Source organism: Denticeps clupeoides, chromosome 18, assembly GCF_900700375.1.
Source record: "Denticeps clupeoides chromosome 18, fDenClu1.1, whole genome shotgun sequence".
NCBI lineage: Eukaryota > Metazoa > Chordata > Actinopteri > Clupeiformes > Denticipitidae > Denticeps > Denticeps clupeoides.
In genome coordinates this window covers 12,418,349-12,435,175 of record NC_041724.1, presented here as the reverse complement: position 1 = coordinate 12,435,175, position 16,827 = coordinate 12,418,349, and the positions used below count along the sequence as shown (strand labels likewise).

General features: G+C 43.4%; 1 protein-coding gene across 2 annotated transcripts; it reads left to right on the top strand.

Moving 5' to 3' along the window:
* Nucleotides 1-622: 622 nt before the first annotated feature.
* Nucleotides 623-15,874, top strand: ocrl (OCRL inositol polyphosphate-5-phosphatase). 2 transcript variants are annotated; one of them, XM_028960142.1, is made up of 24 exons: nt 623-1,259; nt 1,681-1,760; nt 4,776-4,867; nt 4,949-4,987; nt 5,368-5,481; nt 7,122-7,286; nt 7,574-7,793; nt 7,939-8,094; nt 8,340-8,441; nt 8,652-8,766; nt 8,994-9,110; nt 9,555-9,736; nt 9,831-9,942; nt 10,182-10,291; nt 10,468-10,603; nt 10,692-10,802; nt 11,052-11,217; nt 11,637-11,872; nt 12,582-12,605; nt 13,238-13,357; nt 13,441-13,525; nt 13,812-13,939; nt 14,046-14,157; nt 14,310-15,874. In XM_028960142.1, the coding sequence occupies exons 1-24, from the start codon at nt 1,212-1,214 to the stop codon at nt 14,432-14,434; spliced, it is 2,895 nt and encodes a 964-aa protein (XP_028815975.1). In that variant the 5' UTR covers nt 623-1,211; the 3' UTR covers nt 14,435-15,874. The 2 variants fall into 2 exon arrangements, with proteins under 2 accessions (XP_028815975.1, XP_028815976.1); XM_028960143.1 differs by lacking the exon at nt 12,582-12,605 and having other exon boundaries at nt 624-1,259.
* Nucleotides 15,875-16,827: the final 953 nt, after the last annotated feature.

Genomic DNA, 16,827 nt, shown 5'->3' with positions numbered 1-16,827 from the left:
CCCACAGAGAACCTCTGGAGTTCTGGTGGAAGAGTCTAGGAAGAGTCCTGGTGGTTTTGACCTTCTTGCACTTATGGATGATGAAGGCCACTGTGCTCATTGGGACCTTCAAAGCAGCAGAGATTTCCTGTCTACTGACAAAACCTTTGACTTCATGCTTGGTTTGTGCTCTAACTGTCAACTGTGGGACCTTATATAGACAATGTGTGCCTTTACAAATCATGTGCAATCACAGCTGTGGGGACGGTGCTTTACTTCGGAATTCGTGATTCGATCTGGCAACCTTCTGATTACGGGGCCGCTTTCTTAACCGCTAGGCCACCGCTGCCCCAGAAGATGCAAAACAGTTGATGCAGAAACATCTCAAGGTTGATCAGGGCAAACAGGATGCACCTGAGCTCAATGTTGAGCTTGATGGTGAACGTGTGCTTTCTCAGTTTTTTTTTTTTTTTATTAAATTTGCCAAAACCTCAAGTAAACATTTTTAACATTGACATTATTGGGTGTTGTGTGTAGAATTCTGAGGCATTTTTTTTATTTAATTCATTTTGGAATAATGCTACAAAATGCCAAAAAAAAAAGGAAAGGGAATGTTCTTCTGGTGGCCAGTAGGTGGCGTCTGGTGGCCGGAAGGTGACCAAGTAGGATGGTTGAACGGGTAGGGCGGAATTTCAGTGCACGGCGCCCGTCATCCTGCGCAAATTGTGCGCACCGTGGACGGTCAGCAGCGCCGCCCGCCGCGGGGAGCTGCCTGGTGAGGGCAGGCTGCTCCACGGGCAGAGCCGTCAGCCAGGCCGCCCAGCCGCCGGGGACAGTCGGGCGCGGCTAGCTCGTTAGCATCGGGGGTGTGGCGACGCCAAAAGGCGCAAAACAGAACAACTACGAGGCTCGACGCGGCGGAGTTTCAGACCAGCTGGCCGCTTCCCCTGCTGGTTTGTGGGGGCGAACCGCGGTCTGACCGGAGCCGAAAGGAGCTGAGCGAACCAGTCGGAAGGAGGCCGGCATGTCCGGGAGCGGGCCGGCCGCCGGGAGCCCGGGCTTCTCCGAATTCTCCTAGCGGCACGACCATGCCCAGACGCGCTATTCGCCTCCGGATAAAGAGTCCCAGTCGCGACTAGCTTCAAACGAGCGCCGAGCAGCAGCGACAGAAATACTGCGACCCCGGCCGCAGAGGAGGACGTCGACGGTAAAGAGGATATTAATAAAAAACGATGGAGTCGACGCCGGGCCTTGGACTCTGTGACGGCCGATGCCTGGCGGTATCCTTTCCCCTTTCCTTTCCTCGCGTTTCAGTAGGAATGTTCGGCGCCGTGTTCGATTAGTCGTGACTAGATGACGTGACGCTTCGCCCTGACCTGCATCGTTATAACGAGCCTGTAAATGGTGCTGGTGGTAGTGGACCCGGGTTCAAATCCCACTTACTGCCATCGTGTCCCTGAGCAAGACACTTTATCCTGAGTGTCTCCAGGGGGGACACTGTCCCTGTAACTACTGACTGTAAGTCGCTCTGGATAAGGGGCGTCTGGCGTATGCTGTAAATGTAAATGAATGCCGAGTGCGCCCTTTTTTTGTGGTCTGCTTTCTTCATGTCGGAATTCCTGTCCGGTTGCTGGAATTCCTGGCCTCTAGGCAGCTGCTCCCCCCTCCCAACCTTCTGTTGTCTTTGACTGGTGTGTTCAGACCGTGAAAGCCGTGGAGCTCCGGGGGCAGCTGAAGGAGTCCCGGCTGCTGTCCCTGGTCGAGACGTGCGGGACGTTCACGTGAGTTGACCGGCCTTACTTCACACACCGGGGTTCTTCAACGTACGGCCCGCCAGCGTCCGGTTTTGCGGAGAGAGCTGAAAACAAGGCCGGGATTTGGATCTGGGGGTCCGGAGTTGAAGAACCCCGTCTTATGCCCCGTCTTACACTAATGACTTGTAATGACGCCGTCATGTAATTAACCTCTTGAAAGCTCCTCTTTATTTATAATTTTCGTGTTCAGAGTGCGACAGTATGCGTTACGGCAAACCAGGTCATTAAAAACATAATCATAAAAACAACCAGACTGCCTCTGAGCCCACACAACTGAGGTCTGAAGCAGCGTGGCTTCTTTGTAAAAAAAAAAAAAAAAAAAGCTTAGAACTTTATTTTTTTGTATTATTTTGATTGTGTGTGAGAGAGAGCGAGTGAGAGAGAGAGAGAGACCACCACGCTGCCCATTAGGGTCGCATTCCGTTATCGCATAATGACTCTCACATGAGAACACCCACCATCGTCCGCAACACGCCGAGCCGTTCCCTCCGGGAGAACGTTCCTGGGTCACACACTCTCGTCTGACTGATCACACGGGATGTCCTTGTGTGACATTGTGTGGGGACGGAGTGGCTTGGGCTGGTGAAGGATGAGCATTTGGTTTACATTGGCAAAGCAGAAAGAGAGCAGCAAAATAAATATGCAGACCATATAATAAGTTCACTATGCAAATAAATAGTCTGGTAAAAGTTGTGGATGAGTGTATTTAAAGTATACCTATTTAATCTGAATATGATGATACGTCGCTGTATTAGGGCTGGGTGATATGGCAAAAAAACATCATCATATACTTTCCCATATCGAACGATTTCGATTTGGGACACACACAGTAAAATTGTCTTGTACAGCTGTTGTACAGCTTTTTTTTTTTTTTTTTTTTAAAAGACTGATTTCTGTCATCATACAATTATATGCAGTTAGATCAAACAATTTTTGTATTTGTAGAAAATGTAAGGTAAGCAAACAATAATTGAATTTACAAACCGGATTCCAAAAAAGTTGGGACTCTATACAAATCGTGAATAAAACCTGAATGCAATGATGTGCAGGTGCCAACTTCTAATATTTTATTCAGAATAGAACATAAATCACGGAACAAAGGCTTAAACTGAGAAAATATATCATTTTAAGGGAAAAATATGTTGATTTCAGAATTTCAAATCCCCAAAAAGTTGGGACAAGGCCATTTTCACCACTGTGTGGCGTCTCCCCTTCTTACAACACTCAACAGACGTCTGAGGACCGAGGAGACCAGTTTCTCAGGTTTAGAAATAGGAATGCTCTCCCATTATTGTCTAATACAGGCCTCTTAACTGTTCAATCGTCTTGGGCCTTCTTTGTTGCACCTTCCTCTTTATGATGCGCCAAATGTTCTCTATAGGTGAAAGATCTGGACTGAATATATTTTTCTGCACTGATGGTGCTTTTCCAGACATGCAAGCTGGTTCCTGGTTGTGGTGCAGTTTCATTTATGGGCATTCAGTATGGTTTTGCGTCCTTGACCCTTACACACAGAGATTGTTCCAGATTCTCTGAATCTTCGGATGATGTTATGCACAGTTGTTGATGATGATAGATGCAAAGTCTTTGCAATTTTTCTCTGGGTAACACCTTTCTGATATTGATCCACTGCGCAACATTGTGGGAATTGGTGATCCTCTACCCATCTTGGCTTCTGAGAGACACTGCCACTCTGAGAAGCTCTTTTTATACCCAATCATTGACTTAATCAAATTTACTTTTTCCAGACTCATTGCTACTTGTTCCAACTTTTTGGGGATTTGTTGACAACGTGAAAGTTTGAATCAACATATTTTGGATATGTTTGATTTATCAACTTTTTTGGAATCCAGTTTGAATATAAAAGTAAAGCTGTTTTACATACATCCATAATAAAGTAAATTTTCTACGTGTGCATTCAGTTCCAGCAGTTTTTTAATGTTTTCTACAGCTCTTCCCTGCCATGGCCCTCGTTTACTAGATATGCTCTGTGATGGTGTGCGCCTTGTCTTCACCGTGACTGTGGTACGGCACACGTGAGCTTGGGTGTTGGGATCGTAGACATGCTTCACGAAGCTGGTTTCGGAGCAGTGATGTCAGATATAAACACTCACTGCAGTTCAGGATTTATTTGGATTGTCTAACACACAGCCATCAGTGAGCAGCGCTGACAAATCGCCTTGCGAATTCCACACAGATTTCCACAAATGTGGAGCATGTCGTCTAACTGGATTTCCTCTTCGTTGTCATTGTCTCCGCATTCGACTGTTAGGAGAGGGAAAGTTGGCTGCACGGCGTGAGCCTAGGACATGTTGCCGGCAGCTCTGTCCCTAACGTGTCACCGTTTCAACTTCATGCAAAATTACTGCCACTGTAGAACCAACATTTTGAAAAATACCGTAGCCGCGGGTGCCTTTTTTTCCCCATATTACTGTCAGCAGCTTGGACACAGTTAGCCTGTACTTAGACATTTAAATTCAAGCCTTCAGCGAATAAATGAAGGAACCTTTCAGAAGTTCGGACTCCTATCACACGTGGTTCCTGATCTCCACCTGCTGATGGAGATGCAACCGGTGGAATAATTTATGCATATCACGACTGCTTTGAACAGGTTGTACGTTAGTGGGACTAACGAAATCGCTGCGTTGAGCAATGCACTTTCTGATGAGGTAACATCTTTTCCTTGTGAGAATTGTGTAGTTTAGTTAAAAAAAAAAAATGCTGAGGTGGCATATTGTGTGGCAACTTCTGACTGGTCGGTATCTATACAGAATGCATTTCTCCTTTTTTGTTCGTTTCTGTTTCCTCATCTCTTTTCAACTTTTTATCATTTGCTGGTGGTATTACCAGTTTTTATCTGTAAATAGCAGAACAACAGTTGATGACTTTGGTTTGTGTGATTTGGATTGTGTATGCGTTGACACGTACGGTCCTTTTGGACCACTGTAACACACATTTTTTTCCCCCCCTTGCTCATTCAAGGTTGTCTGTTCTGGCGAACCCTGAGGCAGTAGTGTCAAGTCCTCAGCCTGATCTGTCCATACCCATAAATACTAATTTCCACATAGTACGAGGTAAGAGAACGCCCGTTTCTTTCCCCCCTTATCCAGCTCACGTGCCGGCAGCTCATACTTTCCCTCTGTCTGTCATTTCAGAGGCAGAAGAGGCTCTTCTCATCGATATTCCCCTCAACAGTGAGTAAAGCTCTGAAAGGCACCTGTATTCAATGTTGTACGATACATAACTCTCTCGTTGGGATCTATTGTGTCCGACTGTGTATTCTTGTATAAGAGGAAGTTTTTTAATCGTACGAAGAGTTCAGTAACTATGGTCTTAACATGTGAGACATAATAATTTGTTTGAAAGTCATATCTAGCCTATCTAGGGTTTTAATCACTGCTTTAAACATTTTGCTTTGTTATTTTGCAAATTCTTGCCATAGATTAGTTATTGTAGTTTTCTTTTTTTTTTTTTTTAAAAAAAAAACAGCCTTTCAGGTATTACTTATACTTATGGTGTAAAAAGATAATGAGGTTCCTAAAGTGTGTGTGTGTGTGTGTGTGTACACCCTCAGCTTCTGTGCGGATTCGAGTGAGTGGCGAAAAAGGCCCGGAATTGCTGCTGGAGCTGCAGGATGACGACCGCAGTAACAATTTCTTTGCCCAGGTGAAGAACGCCAAACTGCAAGGTGAGCGAACGGCCCGCTGCTGCACCAATGATTTATTTACTCTAATCATTTATTTACCGCCGTGGCTCCGCAGCTCTTACGACTTCCCGCTAATTTTGTGAGGGGCGTGCGCTTGAGGAATTTGACTAACACTTCTGTGGGGGTCAGGGTCTCTTTGTAGGAAAGCAGCCCCCCCTGTGGTATTTAAGAACATTTTGAGAACACTGTGGAATCTGGCACTCTGAAGCAAGGCATGTTATGTCAGGATCATGCTGACTTCTGGAAGAATTTTTACCTCCAGCCAATGAGCTGTTTCACTGATCTTCACTGATGTAGCAGAAAATGCCCCTTTCTATCTCTTTATAAGGTGCTGTTTTTGTGTAGGCTGCTACAAATTTACATATCAAATAATGTACTCATTATTTTCAAACACAACTATGCTTGCACAGAGCGGTGTAGGAGACGTTGTTTCTGATGACTGGTCATTTGAGATGCCGGTCCAGTTGATCGCAGTAGTTACATGAAAGGGTTAACACCTCCGAGTACCTGCAAGCAACCGGTGAACGTCACTGCAACGCCTCAGGCTGCTTGCAAAGCTTTTGTTCCGGGTTCTTCCCCTCACCTTTATCCTGCTGCCTTGTTTGCATTGTGCATAGTTGTGAAATGGCAACAGGGTGTGGAGAAAAAAAATTGTAATGGTGGCGTAGTCCAGCTTGGTGGACTGCAGTGTTCCTGACTCTTTTAAAACCCATTTTGCTTCTCCTCACTCAACTTTTTTTGCATTGCTTGTACTGGTGCACCAATTTTTTTTTTTCCTTAGGCGCATCAAACTTTTGACCGCATTACATTTAACAAGCTTTACAGGTTCACTTTTATTCCCTTTTTAGATTATCGTAAATGATTAACTAAAAATCTGGTTAACATAAGGTTCTTCATTTGAAGCACAACCCTACAAGAAAGGTAACCTCCTGTAAATGTGTTGGTGCTTAAAGTGCTTCATGGAGCTGAAATTAAAACAAGAAGATCTAGGGTGGTAGTGGTGGTAGTGGGTTAGACACTCGCCTATGAACCAGAAGACCCAGGTTCAAATCACACTTACTACCATTGTGTCCATGAGCAAGACACTTAACCCTAAGTTGCTCCAGGGGGGACTGTCCCTGTAACTACTGATTGTAAGTCGCCCTGGATAAGGGCATCTGATAAATGCTGTAAATGTATATGAATCCGTGGCTACATCTACTCCATCTGTCCAGGCTACTCACGTCTCTCTGTCTGACTGCAAAACGCGTACTTTCAAACAGCAGGCCCCGCCCTTCACGATGTCTGATTGGCTTAGAATACGACATGGCTGTAATATTGAACCACAGGGAGACTTTCAGAGTTACAGACTGTCAACTAAATGCTGTTGGTTGATATTTTAGATGGCATGCTGTTCAATATGTGTGATGGGCTTTATATCGCAACTGAACTTTTTTTTTTTTTTTAAATATGTCAGCAATAAACACAGAAACAGTGTACTCTCTTTCATTGCTGAGCAACATCAGTGGTTAGGTAGCACACTTGTGACATGGTGACCAGTAAACCCAGGACGAATAGAGCAATTCCAACTGATCTGAGTGTGATTTGTGTCAGCGTGCTTCAACTATTACTGTGTTTTGTAGCTGAGTCTAACAGCATGCCCAGGACGCAGAAGGCCATGGTGCCACCGCCACCTAAAGGTGCTGTTGTGCCCCCACCGAGAGCTCCCACCAGAGCCACCAACCAGACCAAATCCTCCATACCTTCCGGCGTCAAGAGCAACTCAGTAGGCAGCAAAAGCAGTTCAGGTCTGGCCTGAGGAAAATCCTTTCATTTTGTCTCGCCCTTGAGCTTTTTAACATAGTCCTTTCTCAAACTTCTTTTTAGGAGTGTAATAATAATTGGTGTTCAGTTTGTGTTTTGCCTGCATGAAATTGTAATCTAATAATTGCAAATATTCCCAAACATCAGTCCTTAAGAATTTGAATGAAATGTCACAACATTGTTCACTACTGCAGTGTTACTATAAACTCTATTAGAAACCATTATGGTTGTAATTAAGGTTTCTTTTGACAGTACTGGCCCTCTTTTCTAGGCTCTGTGGACCAATCCCGATACCTGGCTTCAGAGTTCGGCTTTGAGGAGAATTTTAACCACTCTGTGAAGGTGGAAGAGAAGAAGAACCAGCAGAACTGTGTTGTTGCACCTAGAGAACCTCCACCCCCTCTTCCCCCGCGCAGGGCACCCAACCCACCTTCTGCCCCCCACCAACCCAGGATGGTACCCACACAAAATATGACACCTGTCAGGACTGAGTGAGTGCATATGTGCATATTTATACTATCTGAGCAGATCACACTTCTAGTTGTCATCACTATACACAAATCCTCATCCTTTTGCTGCTGTTATTATTTGGCACCGGTGTGCCTTTTAGCATGTGGCTGTTGTGTACTGGTGCAGGTATAGAAATGCAGTCGACAGGAACTCTTCATGGAGCGAGAGTCCCACAACAGATACCATGCGGAAGGCCCTTAGCAACCAGGGTCAGAGAGAGGGATACATCAGACACCGCATGGCCAAGAAGGAGAGTGAATATGTTGACATCAGAAACTTTAGGTTTGTAAGAGTTTTATGTTCATTGCATATAGTAGAATTTGTATGTTACAGAACTGTCGTTTTTTTTTTTTTTTTTACCCGTTAGTCATACTTTCTAGTCTTTGGGAAGGGGTCTTCTGTGCACGGCATAATGAGAAAAGTATAAAAGTTCAATTCATGACCCAAATATCCAAGACACGGCCTTGTTCTCTTTCCCTGTCCCAAATTCTGGGTGCTCATGTGACTCTTTATTTGTTTTGCCTCAGGTTCTTTACTGGAACATGGAACGTAAACGGCCAGTCACCTGACAGCAGCCTTGAGCCCTGGCTCTGCTGTGACCCTGACCCTCCAGATGTCTATGCTTTGGGGTTAGTCTCTCTCTCTCTCTCTCTCTCTCTCTCTCTCTCTCTCTCTCTCTCTCTCTCTCTCTCTCTCTCTCTCTCGCGCGCGCACATGTATATAGAGAAGGAATGTGTGTGTGTGCAATATGTCTAAAACAGTGCAGGCAGTAAGTAAAATTCAAACATACTTGTCATTGTAATAGTATTCAGAATAGGATGCACATTTTATGTTGACAGGTTCCAGGAGCTGGACCTCAGCACTGAGGCCTTCTTTTATTTGGACTCATCCAAAGAACAGCAGTGGCTGGATGCGGTGGAAAGGTCCATGCATCCCAAGGCCAAATACTATCAAGTCAGTCTGAGAGTTCCCTGTCTTAATTTATAGACAAATTACACACAAGAATATGTACCTTTTCCAGAGAATTACAATACCTATTTCAAGGATGGTTCCTTTTTCATGTTTAAAGCCTTTAAGCCCATTTCTCATAAAATGTCATCCAGCAGTGTTTTATACAATAAAAAAATTAACCATTCTAAACGTTTTTTTTTTTCCCCCTCATTGGCTTGCCATTTCCTTAGGTCCGCACCATTCGACTCGTTGGTATGATGCTAGTGGTGTTTGTCAGAAGAGAGCACATGCCCTACATCAAAGAGGTGGCTGCCGAGACGGTGGGAACTGGCATCATGGGAAAAATGGTACGTGTGAATCAGCTAGAGAGGAAGCTGTATATTTTTACTCAGGCAAGTGTCACCATACAAGTGCATATGATTGTGAGACATAAACTAAGGGCTATGGTATGTGCTCTCTGAATGTCTTCATTTTAATATTTTAAATATTTTTTTTTGTTTGTTTTGTAATTGTTGTTGCCAACATGATTTTAGATTTGGACAAATGTGATCATTTGTGAACATGTTTAATCCAGTGCAGTTTTGTGTTGAAACACTGGTGTCATCAATATCAGTTATGTTGATAATAGATAACTGAGCAACAGCTGCTTTGTGTAAATGTATTTGGTCTGTACAATAATTTGTGGTGATTTATGGTGAAATGGTTGACCGATCAAGAACTGAAAGATAAGATTCTGAGTAAAAAGTTGTAATATTATCAAGTACTCAGAACAAGTCCGGTTCTACTTGCAGGGAAACAAAGGTGGTGTGGCGGTGCGCTTTATATTCCACAACACAAGCTTCTGTTTCGTGAACTCCCACCTGGCAGCACACGTGGAGGATTTTGAACGGAGAAACCAGGACTATAAAGACATCTGCGCTCGAATGACCTTCCACCTGCTGGATTATCCTCCCCTCAGCATCGTCAAACACGAGTGAGTCTTCTGCAACAGAATGGAAATGTGAAAATTGGTTTCCCCCTGTTGGCAATGACTCTTTTAAAGACGGTGGTCCCCATCCTCTCTTTAGTGTGGTGATCTGGCTGGGTGACCTGAACTACCGCCTGTTTTCACTAGAAGCCTTAGAAGTGAAGAGACTGCTTGCTTCCAACGACCTCAAGAAACTACAGGAGTATGACCAGGTTAGGCATGGGGCACATGCTGGTTGAATTTTTTATTTTAAACTCAAAGTCATTTTTAATCTTAATTTTCTAATACACCTAATAAAGGTTATATAATGTGGCATTTTATATATATATGACGTGGAGAATCTTGACACTGATATTTCCTTATCACCCACCTGGTTTTTCATTTATAATCTCTGCCTCGGATCGTATGCAGGATGCTAACATTTTTTTTTACTTTTCAATTCCCTGTTTAGCTTAATATCCAGAGACAAACAAAGAGAGCGTTCACAGACTTTATGGAGGGAGAGATCAAGTTCATCCCAACCTACAAATATGATACCAAATCTGACCAGTGGGACTCCAGGTAAAGCTTAGACTTTTGTCGGGTAAATGCTGTTGTCGTCTGTTTGGTCTCTGGGCAGTAATTCTTCTTTTGTCGTCATTAATAGGCAGCAAGGAGTGAACAAAAAATCTCTTAGTTTAAAAGTCCTTGTTTCCCCTGAACGCACAACCTAATTCCGGTGTGCTGCTGCCCAACAGTGGGAAGTGCCGGGTACCAGCGTGGTGTGACCGGGTGCTGTGGAGGGGAAGTAACGTGAAGCAGTTGCATTACCGCAGCCACATGCAGCTGAAGACCAGCGACCACAAGCCTGTCAGCTCACTCTTCAGCGTCGGGGTGAGCAAACCTGTATCATATATGGCAAAATGTAAAATGAATAAATAAATAAATGTATTACTTATTCACATCCGTGTGTTTACTGCAGGTTAAAGTGGTGAACGAGCAGAGATATAAGAGAGCTTTTGAGGACACAGTTCGCTTGTTGGACAGGATGGAGAACGAGTTTTTGCCGTCGTTATTGCTGACGTGCACTGAGGTGAATGCCCTACATCTACGTCTTTATGCCCTATCTCTTGTTAACCTTGTCCTGTTTGTCATGCTGTGTTTCTGTCTGCATTGTGCTGTTAAGAACAACTTCCTAATTGGACTGCATAGTCAATTTCCACGATGCTGTCGGTTTATTTAGTCTTATCCATGTTTGTTACCATATGCATGAAAGAGAAGGAAGTTAGTAGAATTTTTAGTGTTGAATCTTTTTTTTTTCCTGCATCACTTGCTTGCACAGTTCACCTATGAAAACGTGAAGTTCCGGCAGCTCCAGCGCCAGAGTTTTTGCATCACCAATGACGGCCAGGTGCCCTGCCAGTTTAAATTCATCCCCAAACTCAGCGACTCCCAGTACTGCAAGAACTGGCTGAAGGCCGAACCCAGCGATGGTTTCCTGGAGCCCAGTGAGTCTCATTGCTCACGTGTAATTGTTGGGATTACACTGCTTTTACATGTTATCACTCAGAAACGTCCAGCCGTCGCTGTTCCGTATACGGTGGGGAAAATTATGACTCTGCTTGTATAATTAAATGTTCAGATTTCTTTGTATGAATTAAATATTTGGCTTGATGGCTACATCTTTTGGAAAATTTGTGTCAATAGCCCACTTAGAAACTGATAACTGAAACCTTTACTGATAAAAATGCTGATCTGTCAAATACTTATTTTCTCCACCAGCTTATTGTTGAGATGAGTTGGGCAGGAGGAGTTTTTTTTCAATCCAATCCAAACTGTAGAGGTAGCAAAGAATGCAAATTTAGACATTTGTTTGTATCCCTTATTTGTGACTGTTTTATTTATTTTTTTGTTGTCCCATGAACAGATGAAACTCTGGAGATCAGCCTTGAGGTGTATGTCGGCAAAGACTCTGTGACGCTTCTCAACTCGGGCGAAGACAAGATTGAGGACATCCTGGTTTTGCACCTGGATCGGGGGAAGGACTACTTTATCACCATCTCAGGAAACTACCTGCCCTGCTGCTTCGGCACTTCACTAGAGACTCTGTGTCGCATGAAGAAGCCCATCAGGGAGATCCCCATCACTAAACTCATCGACTTGGTGAGGATGGCTCTGTTAAAAATTGCATTGTTGAGTTTGACCAGGACCTCAATGTATGTGAAGCTATTACTTTTTACCCAATTCTTATGTAAATATGTAACGAAACAGGACTTTCTGCTTTTAAACCAAACATACATCTGTAGTCTAATATTCCACGTCAGTCACTGTATACCTACCCATTGCTCATGAGTTGATGGTTTTTCTTTTGGCAGACATTTTTTTTGATGGTAATGATTATTAATACAACTTTATCTTTTTTGTCTCTTTATGTGTAAAATTATGCATTTCTGGCAGTCATGACACAAATAGAATTATGAAACCGCTTATTGCAAGACTTCTTACCCTCCATTTCAGCCTGCTTATCATTCTCTATGGTTCATGCTGAGGTTTTTCCATTTTTCAGTTTTCCTGGTGCTCTGACTTTATTCCTAACTTCTGCTACGTTTACTGCATTAGTGGCTGTAAAAAAATGTAAAATGTTAAGATGCGCATTCAACTGAATGAATGCTTTTTGTTCACATTAGCCCTCATCTAAGCGTCTGCTCTCTCACCCTTTGGTAGCCACAATTTCTTTCTTGTTCCTTACCAAGACCTTGCAGAATTTTACCAGCGAGGCATTCTAATCATTTCTTCTGCTTTCATTTTCTCTTTTCCTACTCCTCCTGCTTGCCTGTTCATCCAATCACTGTCTCGGCTGCTTGCTCTTCAGGGAGAAGATACCTTCATGGAGAAGGTAAAGTCCTGTAGACCACCAGCCAGAGCCGCCCCTAGCACTGCACTCTGTGTTAAGGTTTTTATTATTCTGGTGTGCAAGGTCACATTAAGGCGATTTGTTAACATGAACGCAGTACCATGATGAGGCGGGGAACAGTGTTCTTGGAATTTTATGCATATGTCTGCTGTTATATTAAATTAGTGGTCAGTAAAACATGTCTGGATCTATTTTAGATCCCCTACTCTTTATTTTTGCAAAAATGTATAAAACAGCAATCAATTTGGCTACCATATTGATTGTAAAAGAATGATTTCTATGTTTATCCTGCATAGCGCCTAGTGTTTTGTGGTTCTCATTTGTATTCGTGCTGGTTTGTGTTTGTGTGGTGCGTCTCTCATTGTTCCCCTCTGCCTGAGGTTACGTTGCTCGCGGTGCCGCTGAGTTACTGCTCCCTGAAACTATGTGCCACTTAGACACTAAAACCCAGAGAGGGAGGCGAGTCAGTCAATGTTCTTCCTTCAGTACTCAGGATGGGAAGTTTTCAGTTTTGCTTACAGGTTATAAAATTTATGGACCATATTTAGTCACAGTCATGTTTTAATGTTTGGATAACTGTACAATATACAGAAGTAAGTGTGTTTGTGTGTCAGGAGAAAACCAGAATAAACTTCCTGCTGGTGGACAGTGCTGGTACAGAAGACAAGCCCTTGAAGATCCCTAAGGAGGTGTGGCTGCTGGTGAATCATCTCTTCACCAAAGCCTGCAAGCAGGTCAGCGTCTGAGCTCACAGTCTAAAACCTTCTCCCCTCCTTTATCCTTAATTTAATTAATGGATTGCTTTTCTCTCCCTCAGGAGGACCTGTTCCAGACCCCTGGAAAACAGGAGGAACTGCAGAGTATCATAGACTGCCTGGACACCAGCATTCCTGACACTATTCGTATCCTTATCCAGCACATGTGCGACCAGGGCCACACCCCAGAATGCCTGTGGAGCATTGTTCAGCTGAAAGTTGAATGTTGTTGAACTTTGACATTTGCATGCTGTAATGCATTAACGCTCAGCCAATATAAACAAAGCGTTGATGTGGCTCTCAAAAAAAGATGGAGGAGAGGTTGACCTATAGCAGTGATTAGAAGTAGATTATTAAGATTTAATTCAACCATATCTGCGACAGGAAGGTGGTATTCTGGAGAAAAATTTTCCTTTAACTGCGTGTGTGTTAGCTGGTTGCAATCACTCAGTGGCTGAAGCCCTGCTGATCTTTCTGGAAGCTCTGCCCGAGCCGGTCCTGTGTTACGAGCTCTACCAGCGATGTCTCGACTATTCCCACGACAGTCGCCTCTGCAAACAGGTGTGTGCAGCGCGAGCGCAGTCGTACGCTCACATCATACATTGTTCATTAGTCGTACAGGTAGTGCTGGATCCTGGTCAAATATTCCCTCCTTCATAACGTACAGCTGATATCCCAGCTGCCCCGGGCACACCGCAACGTGTTCCGTTACCTGATGGCCTTTCTCCGAGAGCTGCTCAAGCATTCCCAAGACAACAACCTTAATGCCAGCCTCATTGGTGAGTTGCACAACTGCTGACCGTTTCTGATTGGTTTTGTTCTATTAACTAGTTAAGTATTTCTAATTTTCAAGTCACTTCTAGCCATTGTGCGGTAGTTATCTGGTTCGTCTCCTCTCAAACTCCTTTTTTTTTTTTTTTCTCCATTCTAGCCTCTCTTTTTGGCAGTCTTCTCATCCGGCCTCCACCCACTATGTCAAGCAAGCAGATGTCACACGAACGTCAGAAAGCCATCGACTTCATCCTTGGCTTCCTCATGGCAGCCGATGAGGAATAAGGAACCTAAGCGTGGAAGGTCATGGGCCAGCGTCTGTTGGAAAGAGTTGGCGGACCCCAAAGACTGGATTTAAGGAAAATAAATAAATAATATAAACAAGGAAGAGGCTGCTGTCAGATGCATTGGATGAACTGACCATTGAGGTGGTGCCCAGTGTATGTGCAGGACTCTCACCTTCACCGTTCCTGTTGCCTGAACCTTTCTCTTCTTGTTGACAGCCCTTCCCACCACTCACCAGACTCCATGGGGTGATGTTTCACTGAAAATACCAAAACCCTGACAATGAATGTCTGAATGTCTCTCTCTGTGTGTGTGTGTGTGTGTGTGTGTGTGTGTGTGTGTGTGTGTGTGTGTGTCTACACTGTCTTTTTCGCCATATATAAATAATGAAATAACTCCATTTCTCTCTGAGAAACCTTTTGTAAATATCTAAGATGTCTCTAAAGAGTTGGCTACCTTTTTTTAAGGCTATTTATGAGTAAGAGCAGGTTTCAAATGGTTGAACCATCGGTGGGTTTTAGGTTGTGTAAACTGATGTTTATTTATATACATTTAGCATTATTTTTTTTCCTCATCCGCCTTTATGCAAACCGCACCCCATAAACGTAGGACATACTTCCCATTGAACAGTATGGGACTGACCCGTTCAGTGTTCGGCGTCGCTCCAAGACACTGTGATTCTGTTTTGCACCGCCCCTTTTACAGCCTCAGATCTGCTCTGTGACTTCCATCTCAAAGCAGGTCTGTAGCGCTACGTGTCTTTGTGGGTGTTTAAATGTCATGCCGTGTCTTACTGCTCTGGTGACAATGGTGTCATCTTCTCCCCTAACTTTGGTGTGTGTGTGTGTGTGTGTGTTAAACAGGTGCTACTTTGATTCAGAATTCAGCAACCAGCCTGTTACTGTTGCCACTCATCACTTGTTCACTTTAATTGTGTCCTGTATGTCTTTGTCTGTGAGTCTAACTCAAGGACGTATTTGCTTTGCTTCTCTCCCTTCATTAGTCGTCATGCATAGATGTTAACATCGATTTTTCCCGTCTAACACGAACTGATCTCATCCGTGCTGCCCGTCTCATGCCTTGATCAGCGGAGACACCGCATAAGAGAGGAACAGACCTCTACAAAGCACCACTGATTCTGATGAACAAACCAAGCTGGTGAACACAATGGTTACAGGCTCCTGTGAGGGCTGGTTTAATCCTTAAAGTGCTTGGGTTATTTTGACTGGTATCAGAATCTGTTTACCTGGTTACCTTCGGCACGGGACCAGTAGCCCCTATGGCTGTCCAGAGAGAGAGAGGACGAACCTCGGCTCCTGCTGTCTGTCGTGAAAATGTGTTTGTCTTCTGGGTTCTGTTTATTTTTATTTATTTATTTTTTTCTCCTCTCTCTCTCTCAAACTTCCTGTTGTGAAATCATTAAATAAACCGTAAAGTCTAGACACGTCTTTCCTCACACGCGGCTTTCTGCTGGCCTTACCGTTGGTTCAGCATTGCCAAAGTGGATTATTTAAACAGAAGGAGCATTGTCCTTCATCTAAAATCAAAATAGCACTGCGTCTGCAACCTGTGACCTCTCTCCTGGTTTGCTTTCTGGCACAGTTTGGCCAAAATCAGTCCACAAGTGTTTGTCTATCTTGTCCACCAATTTTCATTAAAAAACAAAAAGAATTATTATGGTTCTCATGCAAATACAAATATTGTAAATCATTTGTTATTTTTCGGTACTTTTAAGTTATTTAATGGAAATAAAGAACAACAAAACTAAAAACCTCTGTTTTATCTATCTATCTATCTATATATAAAATCAATTATTTGTCTCCTATTAATAAAATTAATTACATTTTTCTAGGTTAATTCACATAGAGGCTGGGAATAATTGCGTTTTTGTCAACTGAAACATTGCAATTACATAATGAATATGGACATTCAGCTTAAATTAATTGAAGGTATACACATCCAAGGAAAGGTTTATGAATTACTGCTATTTAGTATGCACTGCACTCAATTTTAAAGTTATTGGTCAATTGGCTCAACCACTGTTTGGTGGAATGGTGTGGACAAATCCTTCATTATATCATCTCCTCTTAAGCAGATATGGTCCAGAGTCGATTTCAGTTCAGGTGTGTTTGCATTTGGAAGATCAACTTGCAAATGAGGGTGCAAAATAACAAGGAAAAAAAAAATTAAAGCAACTGCAAAAGTCAGTGTCAAGGCCTGGATGTCCACAGACAGCTAGTGGTGGATGACCAGAGGATAAAAAAAAAAAAAAAACCTTCACAACATCCATCCAAGTGAAGAAGACTCTTCGGGAGGAAGGAATATCAATATCCAAGTCTACCATAATAGTGAGGACTTCATAAAAGCCAGTGCTAAGGGTTCACTGCAAGGTG